The sequence below is a fragment of the Mustela lutreola genome, chromosome 4 (genome assembly GCF_030435805.1).
Source record: "Mustela lutreola isolate mMusLut2 chromosome 4, mMusLut2.pri, whole genome shotgun sequence".
Lineage (NCBI taxonomy): Eukaryota > Metazoa > Chordata > Mammalia > Carnivora > Mustelidae > Mustela > Mustela lutreola.
The window spans coordinates 126,373,220-126,394,013 of NC_081293.1; the positions used below are offsets into that span (position 1 = coordinate 126,373,220).

The 20,794-nt window shown below is 38.7% G+C and overlaps 1 protein-coding gene across 1 annotated transcript in view; it reads right to left on the bottom strand.

Moving 5' to 3' along the window:
- ABCB1 (ATP binding cassette subfamily B member 1) overlaps positions 1-20,794 on the bottom strand; it is a 104,176-nt gene that overhangs the window by 49,049 nt on the left and 34,333 nt on the right. The window contains exons 8-14 of the mRNA XM_059171010.1: positions 12,110-12,234; positions 4,135-4,306; positions 2,173-2,286; positions 1,919-2,029; positions 1,123-1,248; positions 809-1,012; positions 309-479 (exon numbers count right to left, since the gene is read on the bottom strand). Coding sequence (XP_059026993.1) covers positions 309-479; positions 809-1,012; positions 1,123-1,248; positions 1,919-2,029; positions 2,173-2,286; positions 4,135-4,306; positions 12,110-12,234 — 1,023 coding nt within the window. The remainder of the gene's footprint in view (positions 1-308; positions 480-808; positions 1,013-1,122; positions 1,249-1,918; positions 2,030-2,172; positions 2,287-4,134; positions 4,307-12,109; positions 12,235-20,794) is intronic.

A 20,794-nucleotide genomic window follows, 5' to 3' on the forward strand; every position in this document is an offset into this window, starting at 1 on the left:
GCCATCAGAAATGTCCTTTTTAAAAAAAATAATTTTCAAGGGGCGCCTGGATGGCTCAGTGGGTTAAGCCTCTGCCTTTGGTTCAGGTCATGATCTCAGGGTCCTGAGATAGAGCCCCGCAATGGGCTCTCTGCTCAGTGGGGAGCCTGCTTCCTCCTCTCTCTCTGCCTGTTTCTCTGCCTACTTGTGATCTCTCTCTCTGTCAAATCAATAAATAACATCTTTAAAAAAATAATATTCAAGAAGAATTAACAGAGGGATGTCCCTATGCTTACAAATTAGGTTGGTTTGAATTGAGGCTCACAGACCTTATCCAGGGCCACCTGAACCACTGCTTCGCTTTCAGTGTCCAGGGCTGATGTGGCCTCGTCCAGCAGGAGGATCTTGGGGTTTCGAACCAGGGCCCGAGCGATGGCGATCCTCTGCTTCTGTCCACCACTCAGCTGGGCCCCTCTCTCTCCAACCAGGGTGTCAAATTTCTACAACACAGAAAATAAAGTGGGGTGGGAGGGAAGTTAGCAAAACAACAAGCTATGTCAGCTACATTTTAAGATGGGAAGTAATCCCATAAACAACCCATAGGCAATATGATCCAGTTCCTTAAAACTCAGCAATTACCAACCCCAATTTTTATCAATATGCCTACTAGGAATTGATGGTGCTAGATCAAGCTTTAAAATCTGAAGTCATCGTGATTTCTCTTCTTAGAAGTTTCCTTTAATGCATAGTGGATTCCTAACTTCTTCTGCATTAGGCTGGCATTCCAATCTTTGAACCTCCAGCATGGCAGAGATCGAGAAGGACTTACATTGGGTAGTTTCATGATAAAGTCATAGGCGTTGGCTTCCTTAACAGCTTTCTCAATCTCTTCCATGGTGACATTCTCACGGCCATAGCGAATGTTTTCAGCTATCGTGGTGGCAAACAGCACAGGTTCCTGACTCACCACACCAATAATTTCCCGAAGGTACCTTACATTGATGGCCCTAATGTCCTGTCCATCAATACAGACCTGAAATAAAAAGTAAGCGTGAGTTCCGTGCATTGCCGATTTGAAACATGAGATGTGCCCGGGGTAACTGCTGGTCGCTGAACCATCGCTTTCGGCATGAGCCGCCTCACCGTGCCGTCTGTGGGGTCGTAGAGCCTTTGCATTAGCTGCACCGTTGTGCTTTTCCCGCAGCCGCTGTTCCCGACCAGCGCCACTGTCTGCCCGCTCTCCACCGTCAGGTTGAGGCCCTTCAAGATCTAACAGGGCAGAGGATCATAGGGGAAGGGAGGGAAAAATGAAACAAGATGAAACCAGAGAGGGAGACAGACCATAATAGACTCTTCATCCCAGGAACAAACTGAGGGTTGCTGGAAGGGAGTGGTGTGAGAGGGATGCCCTGGCCGGGTGATGGACACTGGGGAGAGTATGTGCTATGGTGAGGAAAAATAAATTAAAAATAAAATAAAATTAAAAAGGAGATGTCTTTAAAAATAATAAAAATAGGGGTGCCTGGGTGGATCAGTGGGTTAAAGCCTCTGCCTTTGGCTCAGGTCATGATCTCAGGGTCCTGGGAATGAGCCCTGCCCTCGGGCTCTGTGCTCAGCGGGGAGCCTGCTTCCCTTCCTCTCTCTCTCTCTCTCTCTCTCTCTCTCTGGCTGCCTCTCTGCCTACTTGTGATGTCTGTCTGTCAAATAAATGAATAAAATCTTTAAAAACATAATAATAAAAATAAATTTTAAAAAAAAGATCTAACAGGACAAACGAGAAATAAACATAAGGGCAATGCACAGATCCCGTGTGAACTGACAGTTCAAGTCAAAACTAGGGGCATGTATACATTTAAAAAAAAAAATCACTAATATAAAGTATCAGAAACCCTTCCTCCAATCCATGGTTGAATCACTGATCAATCAGGTATCACCATACCTTAACTTCCTTTCGAGATGGGTAACTGAAGTGAACATTTTTGAATTCCAAATTTCCCTTAATATTATCTGGTTTATGTCCATTCTTCGAATAGCTGTCAATGCTTGGCTTCTAAACAGAACACAGTTTCAGAAGATGACTAGGTTACACCGCCTATCTTTAGTGACATTTGTGAAGAGTGGAATAAAGCAATAAAGAAACTGACTTTTAATTAGAGAAACTTTGGCATGGATAAATGTCTAGCCCAGACTTACATTATCAATTATCTTAAAGATTTCATAAGCGGCTCCTCTTGCGTTTGCAAATGCTTCAATGCTTGGAGATGCCTGTCCAATACTAAAAGCCCCGATTAATACAGAAAAGAAGACCTGAGGGATGGGAAGGAAAATCATCAAGTTACTCAGCATTTATTACAATTTTGTGCATACATCTTTCTTCTAGCATAGTTAATTATATTATTATTATTATTATCATTTGCTAATTCACTTTTAAAGTGGCAAGCCAACTTAGAGAGTCCTGGGTGTTAAAAACTTTTTAAAAGTTTAAATCTTTTTGATTCACAATACAGGATTAGTCTTACTTGCTCAGTGAAGCAATGGAACAAGTTCCATGGAACGAGAATATAATAGAATATATATTTATTTAATGGCTAGTTATTTGGGTTTAGATCATCAGCAGGGCCTAAAACAAACAAACATCAAAATGAGTGTCAGGAGACCAAGGTCCAAATTCTGGATAAGCCCTAACTGGCTATATGTCTTCAGGGAATTCGCCTAGTGTTGCCAGGCTTTGATTTCTTCATTTGCCAAACTAGGCAGGACTCCATCTGTTTTCCTGACCTGGAAACCTTAGAGTGAAACGGTACATGTGAAAATATTTCGTAAATGAGAAAGCACACATCTAGGGCATTATATCTTGATCAGGTTGTCTTCTTTCCTTCTACCAGACTGTGTACTCTCTGAGGTCTGAGGTCTGATAAATGGTTTTTATTTTTTTTTCATTTTGCCCAAATGAAGTTGTTTTTCTTCAGGGTTACAGAGAACTAATATCACTATTCATTTCTTTCTAAATCACACAGGAAAATTACCCATTATTTATACAGAAGAAATTTTGCTAAGTGATTCTTCATTCATTTTCTCAGTTACAACTTACAACTACATTCAAAGTTATGGCAAAGTATTCCTGCCATTTCCTTTTGGCAAAAGAGTAGCAGAAACTTGAAAAGTCTACGTGGCTACCCCCAAGTCATACAGTTAATAAGTGGCTGGAATGTGAGCCAAGTCAGCCTGATTTCAAATCCCAAGCCCTTACTCATATTCTGCATGCTTCCATTTTGTGAAGCCGTTCTGGGATCAGTGAAAACAAAAATTGAAACTGCATATCTATATCACAAGGAAGTACAACACATTTCTTATTCCAACCTAGGCTCACCAATAGCATTACTATCCTAATGAAGGCTTTTGGTAAACATCATTCTTAAGTAAATAGCCTTGCACATTTTGGACAACACATTTATTATAGCCACATTACAAACCTGGTTCCTAAAAAAGGGAACTGTTTTAAGGGACTCAACAAAATATGGTCACCAACAATATACTTGTGCTCAGCCTATGACAAAGGAATTGAGTGACTCTTCTAACAGTATGTACTTTCTTAGATCATGATACAGAATGAGCTTGGTTTATTAACTCTTTCATCATTTTTAAATAAAAGAGTATAGCTCAAAAGACAAGCTTTCTGTGCTTCTATATAATTCTATAAGGCAGAGAACCTCCAAATAGAATATCTTTCAAGGAAGAGTAATAATATTTCCCTAACTTTCCAAGGATGGACCAGCTGTCATTCAAAAGAACTTGAAAAACAGACAAATGGTGTATTTTGCCATTTGTCGTTGTGAATAGTCGATCAAAAAATAAAAAATGAAAGGCTTACCATTGAGCCTGCCACAAAGAAATCATCTCAACAAATGAGAGTTAATGCTACAGAGATTAGTGACGTTAACATTATTAAGGCTGCAAGACAAACTGTGCAAGAGATCTGCCAAAAAGACACTCAATACATGTAATTTCCTTTCCCTTTTTAATCTAGTAGTATATAGCTCTTTGTCTTATTCAATAGTTCTTCAATATCTATTCTCTAACATCACTCAAGCCAACGCCATTCAACTTCATTGCAATTTTTACAGGAGAGTCATTTTTTAAAATAACATCACTTACAGTGAGTACTTGTCCAATAGAATATTCATGCGAGAGGACCAAGGAGGTCCCATACCAGAATGCCAGAGCATATGATGCATAGATCAACAGGAAAGCAGCACCAATAGAAATGTTGGCCGTGATAGCTTTCTTAATCCCAATTCTTTTAGCTTCTTCTAAGTTTTTGTTGTACCTGGGAGAAGTAACAAAAACTATCACATCTACTCATAAATCATATGAAATGGGCCAAGACAACATGATGGTTATTAAGTACTTAGAATGTGCTCAACCCTGTGGGAGGTGTATTTTCTCCTTTTGTTCATGCATTGACCCTATGGTGTTAGCACTACCGTACTCCCTTCTTATAGAAGAGTAAATTTAGGTTAACTTATCTACAGAGATTAAATAATCTGGGGGAGGGGCACCTGGGTGGCTCAGTGGGTTAAGCCTCTGCCTTCGGCTCAGGTCATGATCCCAGGGTCCTGGGATCGAGCCCCACATCGGGCTCTCTGCGCTGCAGGGAGCCTGCTTCCTCCTCTCTCTCTGCCTGCCTCTCTGCCTACTTGTGATCTCTGTCAGATAAATAAAGAAAAAAATTTAAAAAAAAAAATCTGGGGGAAAGTATTCTAAAATTTCTTCCCTGGCCTCGGCAATAGTGAAATAACGCGAAATAATGTTTAGTAAACTTCCAGAACTTGTACTGTTTCATAGGTGAGACAAAAGAAAAGCTATAAAAACGTATTTTCTCTTTAAAATCTGCATGCCTGGGGCACCTGGGTGGCTCAGTGGGTTAAGCCTCTGCCTTCGGCTCAGGTCATGATCTCAGGGTTCTGGGATCGAGCCCCACATCGGGCTCTCTGCTCAGCGGGGAGCCTGCTTCTCCTTCTCTCTCTGCCTGTCTGCATACTTGTGATCTCTATCTGTCAAATAAATAAATAAAATCTTTTAAAAAATCTGCATACCTTTTAAGTTTAAGAATAAAAAGCAGATGTAAGGCTAGAAAGTGCTCAACACAAAGACTATATATAAATCACTGAATGCTTAAAGAAACATAAGGAAGATTCTTTTTTCTTTTTCCTTTTTTAATGTGAGCCCCATTAGTTTATCTCCATGTCTCTTAAGAAGAATCTTTGTAAATATAGAATCAAGGTAAAATTATTAGAGAAATGGGACAGAGTATAACTGAGTCTTAAACCTGTCTTTATCCTCTTAATCACATCTCCCTGGGAACTTAGACCATTGCCTTGTGGAAAGCAGAAGTTCATAACTGTAGAAAGAACTTACTCCCATATAAAATTAGTATTTTGAGGTCTTTGACCTATAAAAGCATGACTATACAAATGTGTTGTATTATATTATTTTTGTTGGAGGATTCACTCCCTGAGTTGGAATGTACAACAGAGATCAAGTTCTGTTCAGGTCAAGGCATGCACTCTTTCTTGCCTTGGTGACTTTTTTTAGCTAGTTACTTTACCAGTTCAAAGCCTGCCAAATGAAATGTACATGACTACTATATCCACTAACCAAATTTAAACAGAACTTTAAAGTGATAAAATAGTAACACACTATTAGAATTTCTCCCTGTAAAAGCATGTATTCCTAACTTGCCAGTTATAATCTTAGTGTAAAAAAATTATTTTTTACTAACGTGTTTCAATGGTTATTTCCCACCTTTTGAGTTGACCTGAGGCAAAAAGTATAAGGAGGCATCAACAATAAGTAATTACAAATAAGAAACTTTAATGCATATGACTCACACCTTTTCTATTAGTTCTTGCTTACCGAGACTAATGCAGAACTCATTTCACTGATATGTTGTTGTACCATGCAGCCAGAAGAAACAGTTTCAGAGGAAGAAGCAACAAGGAAGAAAATAATTTAGATACAAGAGAAGATAAATGAGAAAAGGAATAAGGTAAGGAGGAAGGAGACATCAATGATACTACTTTTATACAGACTTTTCGATTTATGTTTTGATAAAAATACCACAGTACAAAACCAGATATTAAAATCACCTACCCATTAAAAGTGTTAGTATGAGAATGGTAATTAAGGTCACAGTTCCTAAAATGGATTAAAGATACATAACAAAAACACCAATATTTAGGAAAAAAAATTCTTCTTATATATTTTGAAAAATATTTATCAGTGATACAACCATTCATAAGAGCAAAAAACAATTTTAGCTAAGCAGAGAAATCAATACAAAGAGGTAAGATACACACAAGGGAGAAAAATATCATTTTAAAATCAAGGAGAGTAAAGCTATTCTTATACTATGGAATTGAACTCATTTAAATTCTGGTTAGATTTCCATTCCAAGAGAGCCAGCTTCCTCCTACACCTGTTAATCGTAAGAGAAAGTCAGACTAAGACCTTAATTACTTGTCCATGCAAAAGCAGAGAAAGGGAGGGAAAGAACTAAAAAGAAAACTGAAGGCTTGCATTTGGCCTAAGAATAATTTTAGCAATCCTGCTTCCAAATTACATCTGAAATCTAGGTACCTGTCCCCCCTCTCCTGCCTGTAGTCCATGTCAGGCCACCGTAAAAGCCTTTTCAGCCAGGCTACAACAACAGCCTTTCCATCAGTCTCCCTGCTACCAATCTATATCTATATCTATATCTATATATTAGATACAGCAGTTAAAATATCTATATCTATATCTATATCTTTAGATATAGAATATCTTTATATCTAGATATTTAGATATAGAATATCTTTTTTTTTTGTAGTGTGGTATTTTAGAATAACTATAGATATAGATATAGATATAGATATAGATATATTTTAACTGCTCTACTTTGTTCACCAAACCAATCACAGACAGAAATGATCTTAAAACATCATTCCTTTGTTTAAAACCCTCAATCACTTCCCTGTGCCCTTGGAGTCAAATCCTAACTCTTCCATGGCCCCCACTTCCTTCAATAGCCTCTCTTCTCATCTCCCCTCACTCAACTTAGCTCCAGGCATACAAGCTTTATGGTATTTTCTAGAACATACCAAAGTTTGCCATCTCTGGAAATTTGGAAGACTCTTTTATCCCTAATCCCACCAGGGTACACTCTTCTTCTTCCTTCAAGTCTCAGCCTAGATGAAACCTTGTCAGAGAGGCCTCCCCATCTGCCATATTTAAAGTAAAATTTCCGGGGCACCTGGGTGGCTCAGTGGGTTAAGCCTCTTCCTTCAGCTTAGGTCATGATCTCAGGGTCCTGAGATCAAATTCCACATTGGGCTCTCTGCTCAGCAGGGAGCGTGCTTCCTCCTCTCTCTTTGCCTGCTGCTCTGCCTACATGTGATTTCTCTCTGTCAAATAAATAAATAAAAATCTTTAAAAAAATTAAGCAACAACAAAAAAAAAAAAACAAAGCAAAATTTCCCTCCTTACCCTTATCAGCATACTACTTGATTCTTTCATTGCACATTTTAAAAAGCTGATAATTTCATTAATTTCTTGAATGATTTCTTTTTTATCTTCCTTTCTACCTTCCTCTCTTCCTTTTTTCTCCAACTTATTCTTTGGACTAAGGATCCTTAAAGGGGAAAGTTCTTCTATTTTCAATTAACTATTGAAAACCCAGAGTGTAGTACACTGCTGAATGAATGACCTTCCAAGACATGGCCAACTGGAAAGAAAATGAGGCCAGCATGTCGTAGTCCTGAATCTACTCTTATTTAAAGACAAAACTGATTTCCAATTTGCCAGGGTAGAATATCCTTTCAAAGACATATCCCAATTACTAATATCTTCTGAAGAAATGATGTCACAAATGAAATCAATCTCTGAATACAGTAAGATGTGCCCATTTGCTTAGTCTTTTTCTTTTTTTTATATCTCTGAGACATGTTTTTTTAAGATTTATTTATTTTGGATTTGACAGATAGAGATCACAAGTAGGCAGAGAGGCAGTCAGAGAGAAAGGAATCAGACTCCCCACTGAGCAGAGAGCCTGATGCTCCATCCCAAGACCCTGGGATCATGACGTGAGCCGAAGGCAGAGGCTTTAACCCACTGAGTCACCCAGGTGCCCCTCATTTGCTTATTCTTAGAATAAAAATTTAATCCCCATCTTCTTTAGGAAAAAAACCCCTTCACTCATTTAAACTTTTACTGAACTAAAATAATCAGATTTATGTAATTTCTGAAGCCTGGACTTAACTTCCATGATGTATTTTCCCTCCTTACTAATGTTATATCCCCTATATAATAATAGTTTTTATTGCTAATAACAATCTCCTTTTAAAATTATCATATTCATCAAATTTAGGACATCATTAATTGGGAGGAGTCAGTGTTATTCTATTATTTTATGTAGCATTAAGGAATTTAGTAAGATACTCCATCTCCAGCTGGGACCCAAAGGGCTATAGCCTCAGTATAATATGCATATACCCCAGGAAGAGTGGCTGCAGGGGAACTCGTACATCTCAACCCTGGCTTCAAGTAAAGGGAGCAGAAAACAACTCCCTGAGAATTTGAACCACAGATGATACTCACGCAGGTCTGAACTATAAATTCACACTCCTGGTGTGGTTCAAAAACTGCTAGATAAAGAATTTCATGTCAGGTGGTCTCAGGTCAATACCATCCCCAGGGAATGGCAGAAGCAAATGCAAATCCTGCCTGTAAGAATCGATTTCAATCCAGATCCATGGCAGTTCTAAGATGGCACTGATTGTAGGATTTATCTTAATTTCAGCATCATGAGAGAAAAATATGCATCTTAGAATCAATGGAATTCTGTTTATTATCTTATCATTCATTGCTGGTTTCACAGGATTTTTCTCTGAATTGTGATTAGATGCCCAGAGATCTCACTGAGCATTGTAGGCTGCAGAATCTACTGGAATTTCTGTGCATACAATCATACCATCTGTGAATAATGACAATTTTCCTTCTTGTTTTCCAACCCTTCTAGCTTTTCTTTTTTATTTTTTAAAAAAGATTTTATTTATTACTTATTTGACAGAGACAGAAAGAAAGAGGGAACACAAGCAGGGGGAGAAGCAGCCTTCCCACTGAAGAGGGTGCCCCATGTGGGGCTTGATCCCAGGACTCTGGGATCAGGACCTGAGCCAAAGGCAGATGCTCAACCAACTGAGCCCCCTCTCTTCAGATCACCTAAGTCTTCCGCCTTTTTTGTTTTATTTTTATTACTCTTACTCTTATTTGTTCCAGTGGGTGTTAACTACTGGATAACACTAAATAGAAAAAAAAAATGCTAGCAGATATACCCATTTCATTTATTATCTTAAGGAATGCTTTGCACGTTGCACCTAAAGTATGATGTTCCCTTATGTATCTCTGATTTATACTCTATATTAAGAAAATTCTTACTCCTAACTTTGAGTTTTTGTCATAAATCGTATGTAATTAATGCTTTTCCCCCACCCATCAATACAAAACATTTCTTCCTTTCAATCTCTTAATGTGCTTGATTATATTAATAGATTTCCTGATGTTAAACCATCTTTGCACTCATGGGAGAAAGTTAATAAGTTCAAGACTTTTTTTTAATCTTATGATATTTTCACATGGATTTGTTTAGCTAATAATTTATGTAAACCCTCTGCATCTTTTAGGTAAAACTGCTTAATAATTTTCCTTTCTCATATATCTGCCTGATTGTGGCTTCAAAGTTGAATTCTCAACTTTCCCTCTCTATATATTTTTCCCGTTCTCTGAAACAATTTCTATAACATAGCTTTATCTCTTTCTTGAAATTTTGGGAGAACTTGTCTGTAAAATTATGTGGACTCTGTGGGTTTTGCTGTGCATGTAAGGGCAGAACATGGAGATTTTTAACTTTGGATTCAATTCTTCTAGTGATTGTAGGTCTACTCAAGTTTTCTTCCTCCAAAGGAAGAGTTTAAGCCTGTATTTTTCTAGGTATTGTCTATTTCATTAGGGTTTTAAAATTTATTGGTATAAACCCATACTTCTTAAAAATAGTTTTTTAAAAATCTGTAGCAATTTGTCCTTATTTATTCATTTTTAAATTCTTGATTAAATTTGCAAAATACTTGGTTATTTTTCTTTTTGTCTTCCAAATCATGGAGCACAACCCTACTGATGAGGAGCCCCAGCAAGAGGAGAAAAAAATCATAGAATAGAATTTATCCTTGGAGGGGCGCCTGGGTGACTCAGTGGGTTAACCATCTGCCTTCGGCTCGGGTCATGATCTCAGGGTTCTGGGATCAAGCCCCACATCGAGCTCTCCACTCAGCAGGGAGTCTGCTTCTCTCTTCCATTCTACTTTCTACTTCTGTGTGCTCTCTCTTTCTCTCTCAAATAAATAAATCTTTTAAAAAATTGTATCCCCAAATGTAGTGATCCGAAGGGGCATGTGCACCCTCACATTTATAGCAGCAATGTCCACAACAGCTAAACTATGGAAAAAACCTCGATGTCCATCAACAGATGAATAGATAAAGATGTGGTATAGATATACAATGGAATACTATGTAGCCATCAAAAGAAATGAAATCATGCCTTTTGCAATGAGGTAGATGGAACTAGAGGCTATCACGCTAAGCGACATAAGTCAGAGAAAGACGATTATCATATGATCTCACTGATATGAGGAATTTGAGAAACAAGACAGAGGATCATAAGGGAAGGGAGGGAATGAAACAAGATAAAACCAGAGAGGGAGACAAGCCATAAGAGACTCTTAATCTCAGGAAATAAATTGTAGGTTGCTGGAGGAGAGGAGGGTGGAAGGGATGGGGTGGTTGGGTGATGGACATGTGGAGGGTATGTGCTATGGTAAATGCTGTGAATTGTGTAAGACTAAGGAATCACAGACTGTACCCCTGAAACAAGTAATATATTTTATGTTAATTTCTTTAAAAAGTAACAAAAAATAATTTTTAAAAAAGTAACCCTTGATCTTATACAAAATGTTCATTTAGTATTAGAGAACCAAGAATTGACTTAATGGGGAAAAATTATCATCAGATATAAAATCTGTTTCAGCCTTAAGAAACTATTTTATTAACAAGTCAGGAAATAACAGATGTTGGCGAGGATGCAGAGAAAGGGGAATCCTCCTACACTGTTAGTGGGAATAAGCTGGTACAGCCACTCTGGAAAACAACATGGAGGTTCCTCAAAAAGCTGAAAATAGAGCCACCCCATGACCCAGCATTCGCACTACTGGGTATTTTCCCTAAAGATACAAATGTAGTGATCTGAAGGGGCACATGCACCCAAATGTTTATAGCAGCAATGTGCACAACAGCCAAACTATGGAAAGAACCTAGATGTCCATCAACAGATGAATGGGTAAAGAAGAAGTTATACACACACACACACACACACACACACACAGGAATACTATGCAGCCATAAAAAGAAATGAAATCTTGCCATTTGCAATGACATGGATGGAACTAGAGGGTATTGTGCTAAGCAAAAAAAAGTCAATCAGAGAAAGACAATTATCATATGATCTCCCTGATATGAGGAATTTGAGAGCCAGGGCGGGAGGTTGTGGGGGTAGGGAAGGAAAAAATAAAACAAGATGGGATCAGGAGGGAGACAACCATAAGAAACTCTTAATCTCAAAAACAAACTGAGGGTTGCTGGGGGTTGGGGGGTAGGGAGAGGGTGGTTGGATTATGGACACTGGGGAGGGTATGTGCTATGATGAGTACTATGAAATGTGTAAGCCTGATGATTCACAGACCTGTACCCTAGGACAAATAATACATTATATGTTAATAAAAATAGCTAAAAAAAGAAACTATTTTATTTTCACTACCCATCTAGAACATTCTAGAAAATTCTTTGAATTAGCAGATATAAGAAGAGTACAACTAAAATTACAACTTTTCCAGAATATTGGCTATGCTGTATAATATCCTGGAAGCTACTTAAAAATACACATACACACACACATATACCCCCTTATACTTAATACTGTCAATTTGAAGGCCATATATAATGAAACAATTTAAAATTACTAGCAACTTAAAATAAAAATCTCAAACCTTTCAAGTTCTTTCTTTTGTCCTCCAAAAGCAATCACAGTTCTGATGGCTGCTAAGACCTCTTCAGCTACTGCTCCAGCTTTTGCATATGCCAAGAGTTCTTTATCAGTAAACGAAGACAGTATCTGTTGAAAAATGCAATTTCAGATCATTTAAACATTTTTAAAATTTATCTTTTGTAAAATAAAAATAATATATACACCAATGTTCCATGTATGTTAACGTATGTATAGAATAAAGTCTGCCTTTCATTCATCTCTGGTCATGATGTCCTAAGTACACATATTCACACTGTTAGCACTTCAAATTCTTTCTGGACTGAGATGGTATGCAATATTTAAACACTTTTATTTTCTCACCAACTACCTCATGGATCTTCATCTAAAGAAATAAAACTGGGGCTGTGGGGAGATCTTCAAGTTCAGAAAAGGAGGTATATAGGATAATCATAAACAAAATGAGAAAAAAGGCATTAATTACATAAAGGAAATACAATATGAGCTGAACACAGCAATTGTTAATTGCTCTCTGGATTGGAAGGTGTCAAGGTGGGAGACCAGAAAATGCAGAGGATCAAGCACAGAGCGGGACTTGGATTTCAAGGTTTCCCAGGGGCCAGAGGAAGGAAAGAGTTCCCTCTTGAGCAAAACAGTGTACTCAGCCACCAGGGAGATCTTTTATTTTATGCTCGCTCCATGATCCTTCTGCTTGGTTCCTGAGCATTTATTCTGTGGCACGGTCCTGGGTGGATTTTATACACGGGATCTCATTTACTCTTCTCAGCTGCACAGTGAAGTAGGTATTATTTTTCCCCACCCTGTATATGAGGAAATGAAGAGGCGAAAAAGTTAAACTAATTTGCTAATGAGTGAAATCGCTAAGATTCAAAGCTGAGTCCATATGGCTGCAAAACCTGAATTAACAGACAGGAAGGAGCGTGAACTTCTCTTGATCTTGAACCAGGCACTGACATATGAATGTGCTCCTGGAGGGCCCTGTTGTGAAAATGGGATCAACTAGCACAGGCAAAGGACTCTGTTACTAGTTGTCCCTGGAATGCCTATGTCAAGTAAGACACTGAAGGGTTACATGCAAGTGATTAGTAATAAAGTTTGAATTAAACAGCATTACACTTTTTAAAAAAGATCTTGTTTATTTAATGGACAGAGATCACAAGTATGCAGAGAGGCAGGAGGAAGCAGGCTCCCTGCTGAGCAGAGAGCCCGATGCGGGGCTCGATCCCACTGGGATCATGACCTGAGCCGAAGTCAGAGGCTTTAACTCACTGAGCCACCCAGGCACCCAGTATTATACTCTTTCAATAGGTAATTCAGAGGCATTTGCAGACTCACTTATACAAGGAGTATCAGTAAAAAGCACAAAGTTGTTTTGATTTTAACAGCACTTCTTCTTTTGCTGTGTGTTAACGTAGAGGAGCTGCGACAGATTTAAGAATGAAACTCACGATGTTGAGTTAACAAATGTGTGACTACTGTGAGGAAACTGTGGTTAATCTGATTGCCTTAGGAGCCTGTTATGCAGAAGCTGACAAACCACTGGTAAGACCAGCTGAGATGAGAGCACCTCGGGAAGAATTCTTACAGGAGACACAGAAGAGGTCAAAAGTGATAATGCACCCCGCGGTCTCCCCACCTCCACCCCCGTCATTCTTAGGCTGACATTTAATGAGCACGTGTCCCATGAGAAGGCAGGATTCCTGAATGCACATGCTTGGAAAGGAGGACACTTCTCCTTTTCCTTAGATCCATTCAAGCTTATTCCATCCAACCTATGTACCCTGAGATATCTTAATCCCTTAACCTTAAATACACCCCATAACAACCCTTCAGGGAGGCAGATTTGAGAAATTTTCACCTCCTTGTTTGGCAATAAAGTAATAAAACACTTTCTCTCTGTCACAAAAGTGGTGTCCGTGTTTGGAATGCAGGACATCAGGCAAAAACCCTTGTCCAGTAAAAAGAATGGGTGGGTGACGGCAATGAGCATTTATTAATCATGTCCTATGTGCAAATATTGTGCCACACGTACCTACCTTTAGTACCCAAAGCAATAACCCAGTTATGCACTAGACCTGCCTGGTGTCTCAAAACAACTCAAAGGAAGCAGAATTTGCCACCCCAAACGTGCCCCTTTGGTATATTATTTTCTTGGACTGAAGGCTTAGATCTGTTTAAATTTAGGGTTAGTTTCAATACTCCTTCCACCTGCCTCTCTTTCTCCTCTTCCTTTGAGACTCCACTGGTGGCAAATGTTGGAATTTCTGTTATTGTTCCACAGATCCCTGAAGCTCTTTTCATTTTCTCTCTGTTTCAGAGTTCAGTGAATTCCGCAGTTTTCTCTCCAGGTACAGATTCTCTTCTGTCATGACCACTCAGGGAGACAGAGACCATCCACCACACCCCGAGTTCTGCTGTTGTATCCTTCTGTTTTCTCATTTTATTTCATCTTGTTTTTAGACCTTCTACTTCACTGCTGATATTGCCTATTTTTTTTCTTTTATTTAGAGAGAATGTGTAATTGATTCATGAAGCATTTCTATGGTGGCTGTTTCAAAAATCCATGTCCAATAATTCTAATATGTGATTTATCTCAGTGTGTCAGTTCATTGTTTTTTGTTTCTTGGTTTGTTTTTGTTTTTGTTTTTGTTTTTCTCATTGAAGCTGTGCTTTTCTTGGTTCTTTGTATGGCAAGTGACATTTTACTGTATCCTGGACATTTTGCCTGGTGTGTTAGGAGAAACGGTCCTGTTTAAATCTTTAATTTTTAACAAGTGGTTACCTTGTATGGGCTTAGCCTGAAATTCCTGGCCTACTTTTGTGAGCTGTGTTTCCAGTGGCAGTTTCCTGTTCAGAGGCTTTGTGCATTATTTTGGTTAGCAGGGTGTATCTCGAGCTGCTAGCACTCCTAATGGTCTCTGTTTCTGCCACCTGAGGGAGTGGAAATGCATTCTAGAAGGTTATACTACTGGCCATCTCTCTCAGTGGAGGCAGTGTGTGGTGGTTCCCCTTGCCTGTGCCCTCTAGCTGCTGCCCTGTCTCTGGGTGGAGAGCACACTTGTCGGAGGCTGCTTACTGGACAAGGAACCTTGCTGTGACTGGGTTCCTTCCTGTTCCTCCTTCCTGCCCCTGTTAGGGAGCAGAGCCTCGGCTTCATGGGGACAAAGAACCTTCCAGGCTGGGCCACATTTCTTTTTTATCATGACTGCTAACCAGAGAACTTATGAAATTAGTTTGAAAGCACACCAAAACTTCATGGCAGAGTGAGGATTAAAACTGAGGTCTCCAGCAATAAGCCTGTAGCTCCGTTTATTAAATAAATAGTATATGAAGCAGTACATAGTTACTAAAAGATTAACTTTCTGTTTTCCTAACTTAACTAGAACAGACATCAATACATATTAAATAGTTCTTTAATAAATACTGACATGAAGAGTTTGCCAACTGACTTGCTTGATGTTCCAGTATACAGAAAAATCAATTAACACACAAGATTTTGCCAAGTATTTCAGCTGATAGAGAAATGCTGTTTAACCACCAAGACTATCATTTACACGTTGTTGCTCTCAGCAACAAATTAACCAAGTCCTCAGAACCTCAATTTCTTCCTGTGTTAAATAAAATAATATCTACATTTCAGAAGGATAATACATACTTTCCTGACATATTAGATGCTCAATAAATGGTAGTTACTGTTTGTAATATCAAAATACTATCCATCCTACAGGGTAAAACTTTTACAACTTAATATTTACCATCTGATTTATTTTATGTTAGGCTTGACTATGGTTGGCCCATCAGTATCTTATGTTTTGGCCAAATGAGTTTGTAGTGCTTTCTCTAAGTTGTGGTAAACACAACAGAAACTACAAACTTGACCAATCCCTACTGCCATGCACTCTTACATCAAATCAATTTAAAATGAACACTACACCCAGCCTTGAAAAAGAAAATAAGTTTTATAAAATCATCAGAGACCTGTGTGCAGAGTTGGGGAGGGCCAATGATACTCCTTTGCCTTTGTGATTGGGAGGAAAAACTGCAGGCTTGGATATACATGCACAGGGACTAGAAAGTATATATTTCTTCAAAATTATTTTCATACCAATAGATTTAAATATGTTAAACACTAGAGAACCATTTATAACACTGACAGAACTGTTAAATCAATTTACAAATTAAATGAAACCTAAAAAAAACCCTTAAAAATCAATGTTAGTTGAACGGGACATATGTGCTGTTCTGTGAACTTAAATCTCTATGAATATGGGATTTTCCACAAAGCACACACCTCTTTTAAGAGTTGAGTGTGCCCAGACGTCTGGGTGGCTCAGTCAGTTAAGCATCTGCCTTTGGCTCAGATCATAATCCTGGGGTCCTGGGGTTGAGTCCCACATTGGGCTCCTTGCTCAGCAAGGAGTCTGCTTCTCCCTCTGCCTGCTGCTCCCCCTGCTTGTGCTCTCTCCCTCTCTCTCTCTGACACAGAAATAAATAAAAAATCTTAAAAAAAAAAAAAAAAAAGAGTTGGGTATGCCTTTGGGCCCCTCGGTAGCTCAGTTAGCTATGTGCCTGCCTACAGCTCAGGTCATGATCCCAGAGTCCTGGGACTGAGCCCCACATGGATCTCCTTGCTTAGCAGGGAACCTGTTTCTCCCTCTCCCTCTACCCCTATTCCACTGCCCCTCTCCCCTGCTTGTACTCTTTCTCTTTTGCTTGGCCTCTCTCTCTCTCAATCTCTCTCTCTCTCAAGGAAATACATAAAATGTTTAAAAAAAAAAAAAGAGTCAAGTATGCCTTTTATATGAAGTCAGGCGATGAGATGTGAGAGCTACTTCTTTCTAGCTCAACGCTTTCTCAAATAACCACGTGGTCCAGGACACCATGGAATCCAAACAGGGGTAGGATTTAGGGAGTTGACAGGCACTTATTCCCACCGATTTTGAACAAAGGATTTATGCCTGGGTGACTCAATAATTAAGCAGCTGCCTTCAGCTAGGGTCCTGATCCGAGTGTCCTGGGATGGAGCCCCACATCAGACTCTCTACTCGCCGGAAGCCTGCTTCTCCCTCTCCCACTTCCCCTGCTTATGTTCCCTCTCTCGCTGTTTCTCTCTCTTCAAATAAATAAATAAATGATTAATAAATAAATAAATAAATAAGACCAAGTATTGAGGTGCTCCTACAGCCTCAGGACAATTTGGACCACGTCCCCTCACGAAGCTGACCAGCTAAGGATGGGCTTTGCTGCAGTTTTCCTGGACATTTCCCTAAATAGCTTATTTTAACAAATAAATCAAAACACACCTAGTTAAAGGTCCAAATAGACCCCACTGTGAGCAAGAAGGAACTCTACAGAGGACAGACCTATGAGAAAAAGCAGCCAAAACATAACAGCAGTGCACACAGCATACACCACAAACACCTCCTAATGCACCAGACCCTGGACAGTGTATGATCGCTTCTTAGCATTACTCTTAGGAACAGGAAACCTACAAAGTGACAAAATGGAAGAACTCACCCCAAAAGATCAAGAAGAAACCAGAGACAGGGAGTTTCTCAGAACAGATGTAAGCAATCTAACTGAACAAGAATTTAGAAAAATAGTCATAGGAATACAAGCTGGGGGTGCCTGGGTGGCTCAGTGGGTTAAGCCTCTGCCTTTGGTTCAGGTCATGATCTCGGAGTCCTGGAATCAAGTCCCATATAGGGTTCTCTGCTCAGCAGGAAGCCTGCTTCCCCCCTCTCCCTCTGCCTGCTTCTCTGCCTACTTGTGATCTCTGTCAAATAAATAAATAAAATCTTTAAAAAGAAAGAATACTAGCTGGGCTTGAAAGAAGTATAGAGGACACCACAGAAATTTGCTGCAGAGATAAAAGACCTAAAAATGAGTCAGGCCAAAATTAAAAATGCTGCAATAAATATTAGAGCAGAAACAAATGATATGAAAAAATTTTAAAAACCTGGTAGAACAGATCAATGAAACTAGAAGCTGGTTCTTTGAAAGAATTAACAAAATTGATAAATTTTTGATAGATTATCAAAAAGAAAAGAGAAAGGACAAACAAATAAAATTACAAATGAGAGAGGAGAGATCACAATCAACACTGCATAAATACAAACAATTATAAAAGAATATTATGAGCAGCTCTATGCCAACAAGTTGGACAATCAGGAAGATACAGAAAAATTCCTAGAAACATACTAACTGCCAAAACTGAAACAGGGAGAAACACAAAACTTGAACAGACCCATAACCAGCAAAGAAACTGAATCAGTAATCAAAAATACCCCAAGAAACAAGAGTCTAGGGGGCTGATGGTTTCCCGGGGGAATTGTACCAAATATTTAAAGAAGAGTTAATACTTATCTTTCTGAAACTGTTCCAAAATAATAGAAATGGAAGAAAAAGTTCCAAACTCATTCAATGAGGCCAGCATTACTTTGATTCCAAAACCAAAGATTCCACTAAAAAAGGAGAATTACAAACCAATATCCCTGATGAACATGGATACAAGAATTCTCAACAAGATATTAGCATATTGGATTCAACAATACAATGAGAGAATTATTCCCCCACAATCAAGTGAGATTTATTCCTGGGCTTCAGGGATAGTTCAATATCTGCAAATCAATCAATATGAAAGACCACATGAATATTAGAAAGGATATGAAGGAAAAAGTGAAACAAGATGGGATTGGGAGGGAGACAAACCATAAGAGACTCTTAATCTCACAAAACAAACTGAGAATTGCTGGGGGAGGTGTGAAGGAGAGGGTGGTTGGGTTATGGACATTGGGGAAGGTATGTCTATGGTGAGTGCTGTGAAGTGTATAAACCTGGCGATTCACAGACCTGTACCCGTGGGGCTAATAATACATTATATGTTAATAAAAAATAAAGAATTTAAAATTAAAAAGTAAAAAAAAATTAGAAAGGATCCTTTCAATAGGTACATTTGACAAAATACAGCATCCTTTTTTGATAAAAACCCTCAAGAAGTGGGGATAGAAGAACATACCATGACATCAGAAAGGCCATACATGAAAGACCCACAGCTAATATCATCATCAATGGGGAAAAACTGGAAAAACTGGGAGCTTTTCCTCTAAGATCAGGAACACAACAGGGATGTCCACTCTCACCACTGTTGTTCAACTATGTTGAACTGGAAGTCCTAACCTCAACAATCAGATAACAAAAAGAAATAAAAGGGACCCAAATTGGCCAGGAAGAGGTCAAGCTTTCATTATTCACAGATGACTACGATTTTCTCTGTAGAAAACCCAAAAGACTCCACCAAAAAATTGCTAGAACTGATACACAAATTCAGCCGAGTTGCAGGATATAAAATCAACATACAGAAATCTGTTGCATTTCTATACATAAATAGTGAAGTAATAGAAAGAGAAATCAAGCTATCAATCCCATTTACAATTGCACAAAAAACCATAAGATACCTAGGAATAAATCTAATCAAAGAGGTAAAACATCTGTACTGAAAACTATAGAACACCTATGAAAGAAATTGAAGACACAAAGAAATGGAAAAACATTCCAGGCTCAGGGATTAGAAGAACAATATTGTTATAATGTCTGTATTATCCAAAGCAATCTTCACATTGAATGCAATCCTGATCAAAATACCAGAACGCCACCAGTGTTTTTCACAGGACTAGAATGAATAATCCTTAAATTTGTATGAAACCAAAAAGACCCTGAGTGGGCAAAGGAATGTTGAAAAAGAAAAGAAAAGCAGGAAGCATTACAATCCCAGGCTTCAAGCTCTTTACAAAGCTGTAATCATCAAGACAACATGGCCCTGGCACAAGATCAGACACATAGATCAATGGAACATAACAGAGACTCCAGAAATGGACCCTCAACTCTATGGTCAAGTAATCCTCAACAAAGCAGGAAAGACTATCCAATGGAAAAAAAAAATGTCTCTTTAACAAACAGTGTTAGGAAAATTGGACAGCCATGTGCAGATGAATGAAACTGGACCATTTCCCTATGTCACACACAAAAATAGACTCAAAATGGATGAAAGACCCAAATGTGAGACAGGAATCCTTCCAAATCCTCAAGGAGAACACAGGCAGCAAACTGACCTTGGCTGCAGCAACTTCGTATTAGACATGTCTCTGGAGGCAAGGGAAACAAAAGCAAAAATGAAGTACTGGGACTTCATCAAGATAAAAAGCTTTTGCACAGTGAAGGAAAAAAACCCAACAAAACTAAAAGGGACCCTCTGGAATGGGAGAAGACATTTACAAATAACATATCAGATAAAGGGCTAGTATCCAAATCTATAAAAAGCTTGTGAAAATGAACAACCAAAAAATAAATAATCCAGCTAAGAAGAGGACAAAAGACATGAAAGGTATTTTTCCGAAGAAGACATACAAGTGGCTAAAAGACAAATGAAAAAATACTCAGCATCACTCATCATTAGGGAAATACAAGTCCAAAACCACAATGAGATACTATTGGTCAGAATGGCTAAAATTAACAACTCGGGAAACAATAGACATTGGCAAGGATGCAGAGAAAGGAGAACACTTTTGAGCTGTTGGTGGGAGTGCAAACTGGTTCAACCACTCTGGAAAACAGTGTGGTGGTTCCTCAAAAAGTTAAAAACAGTACTATCCCATGATCCAGCAACTGC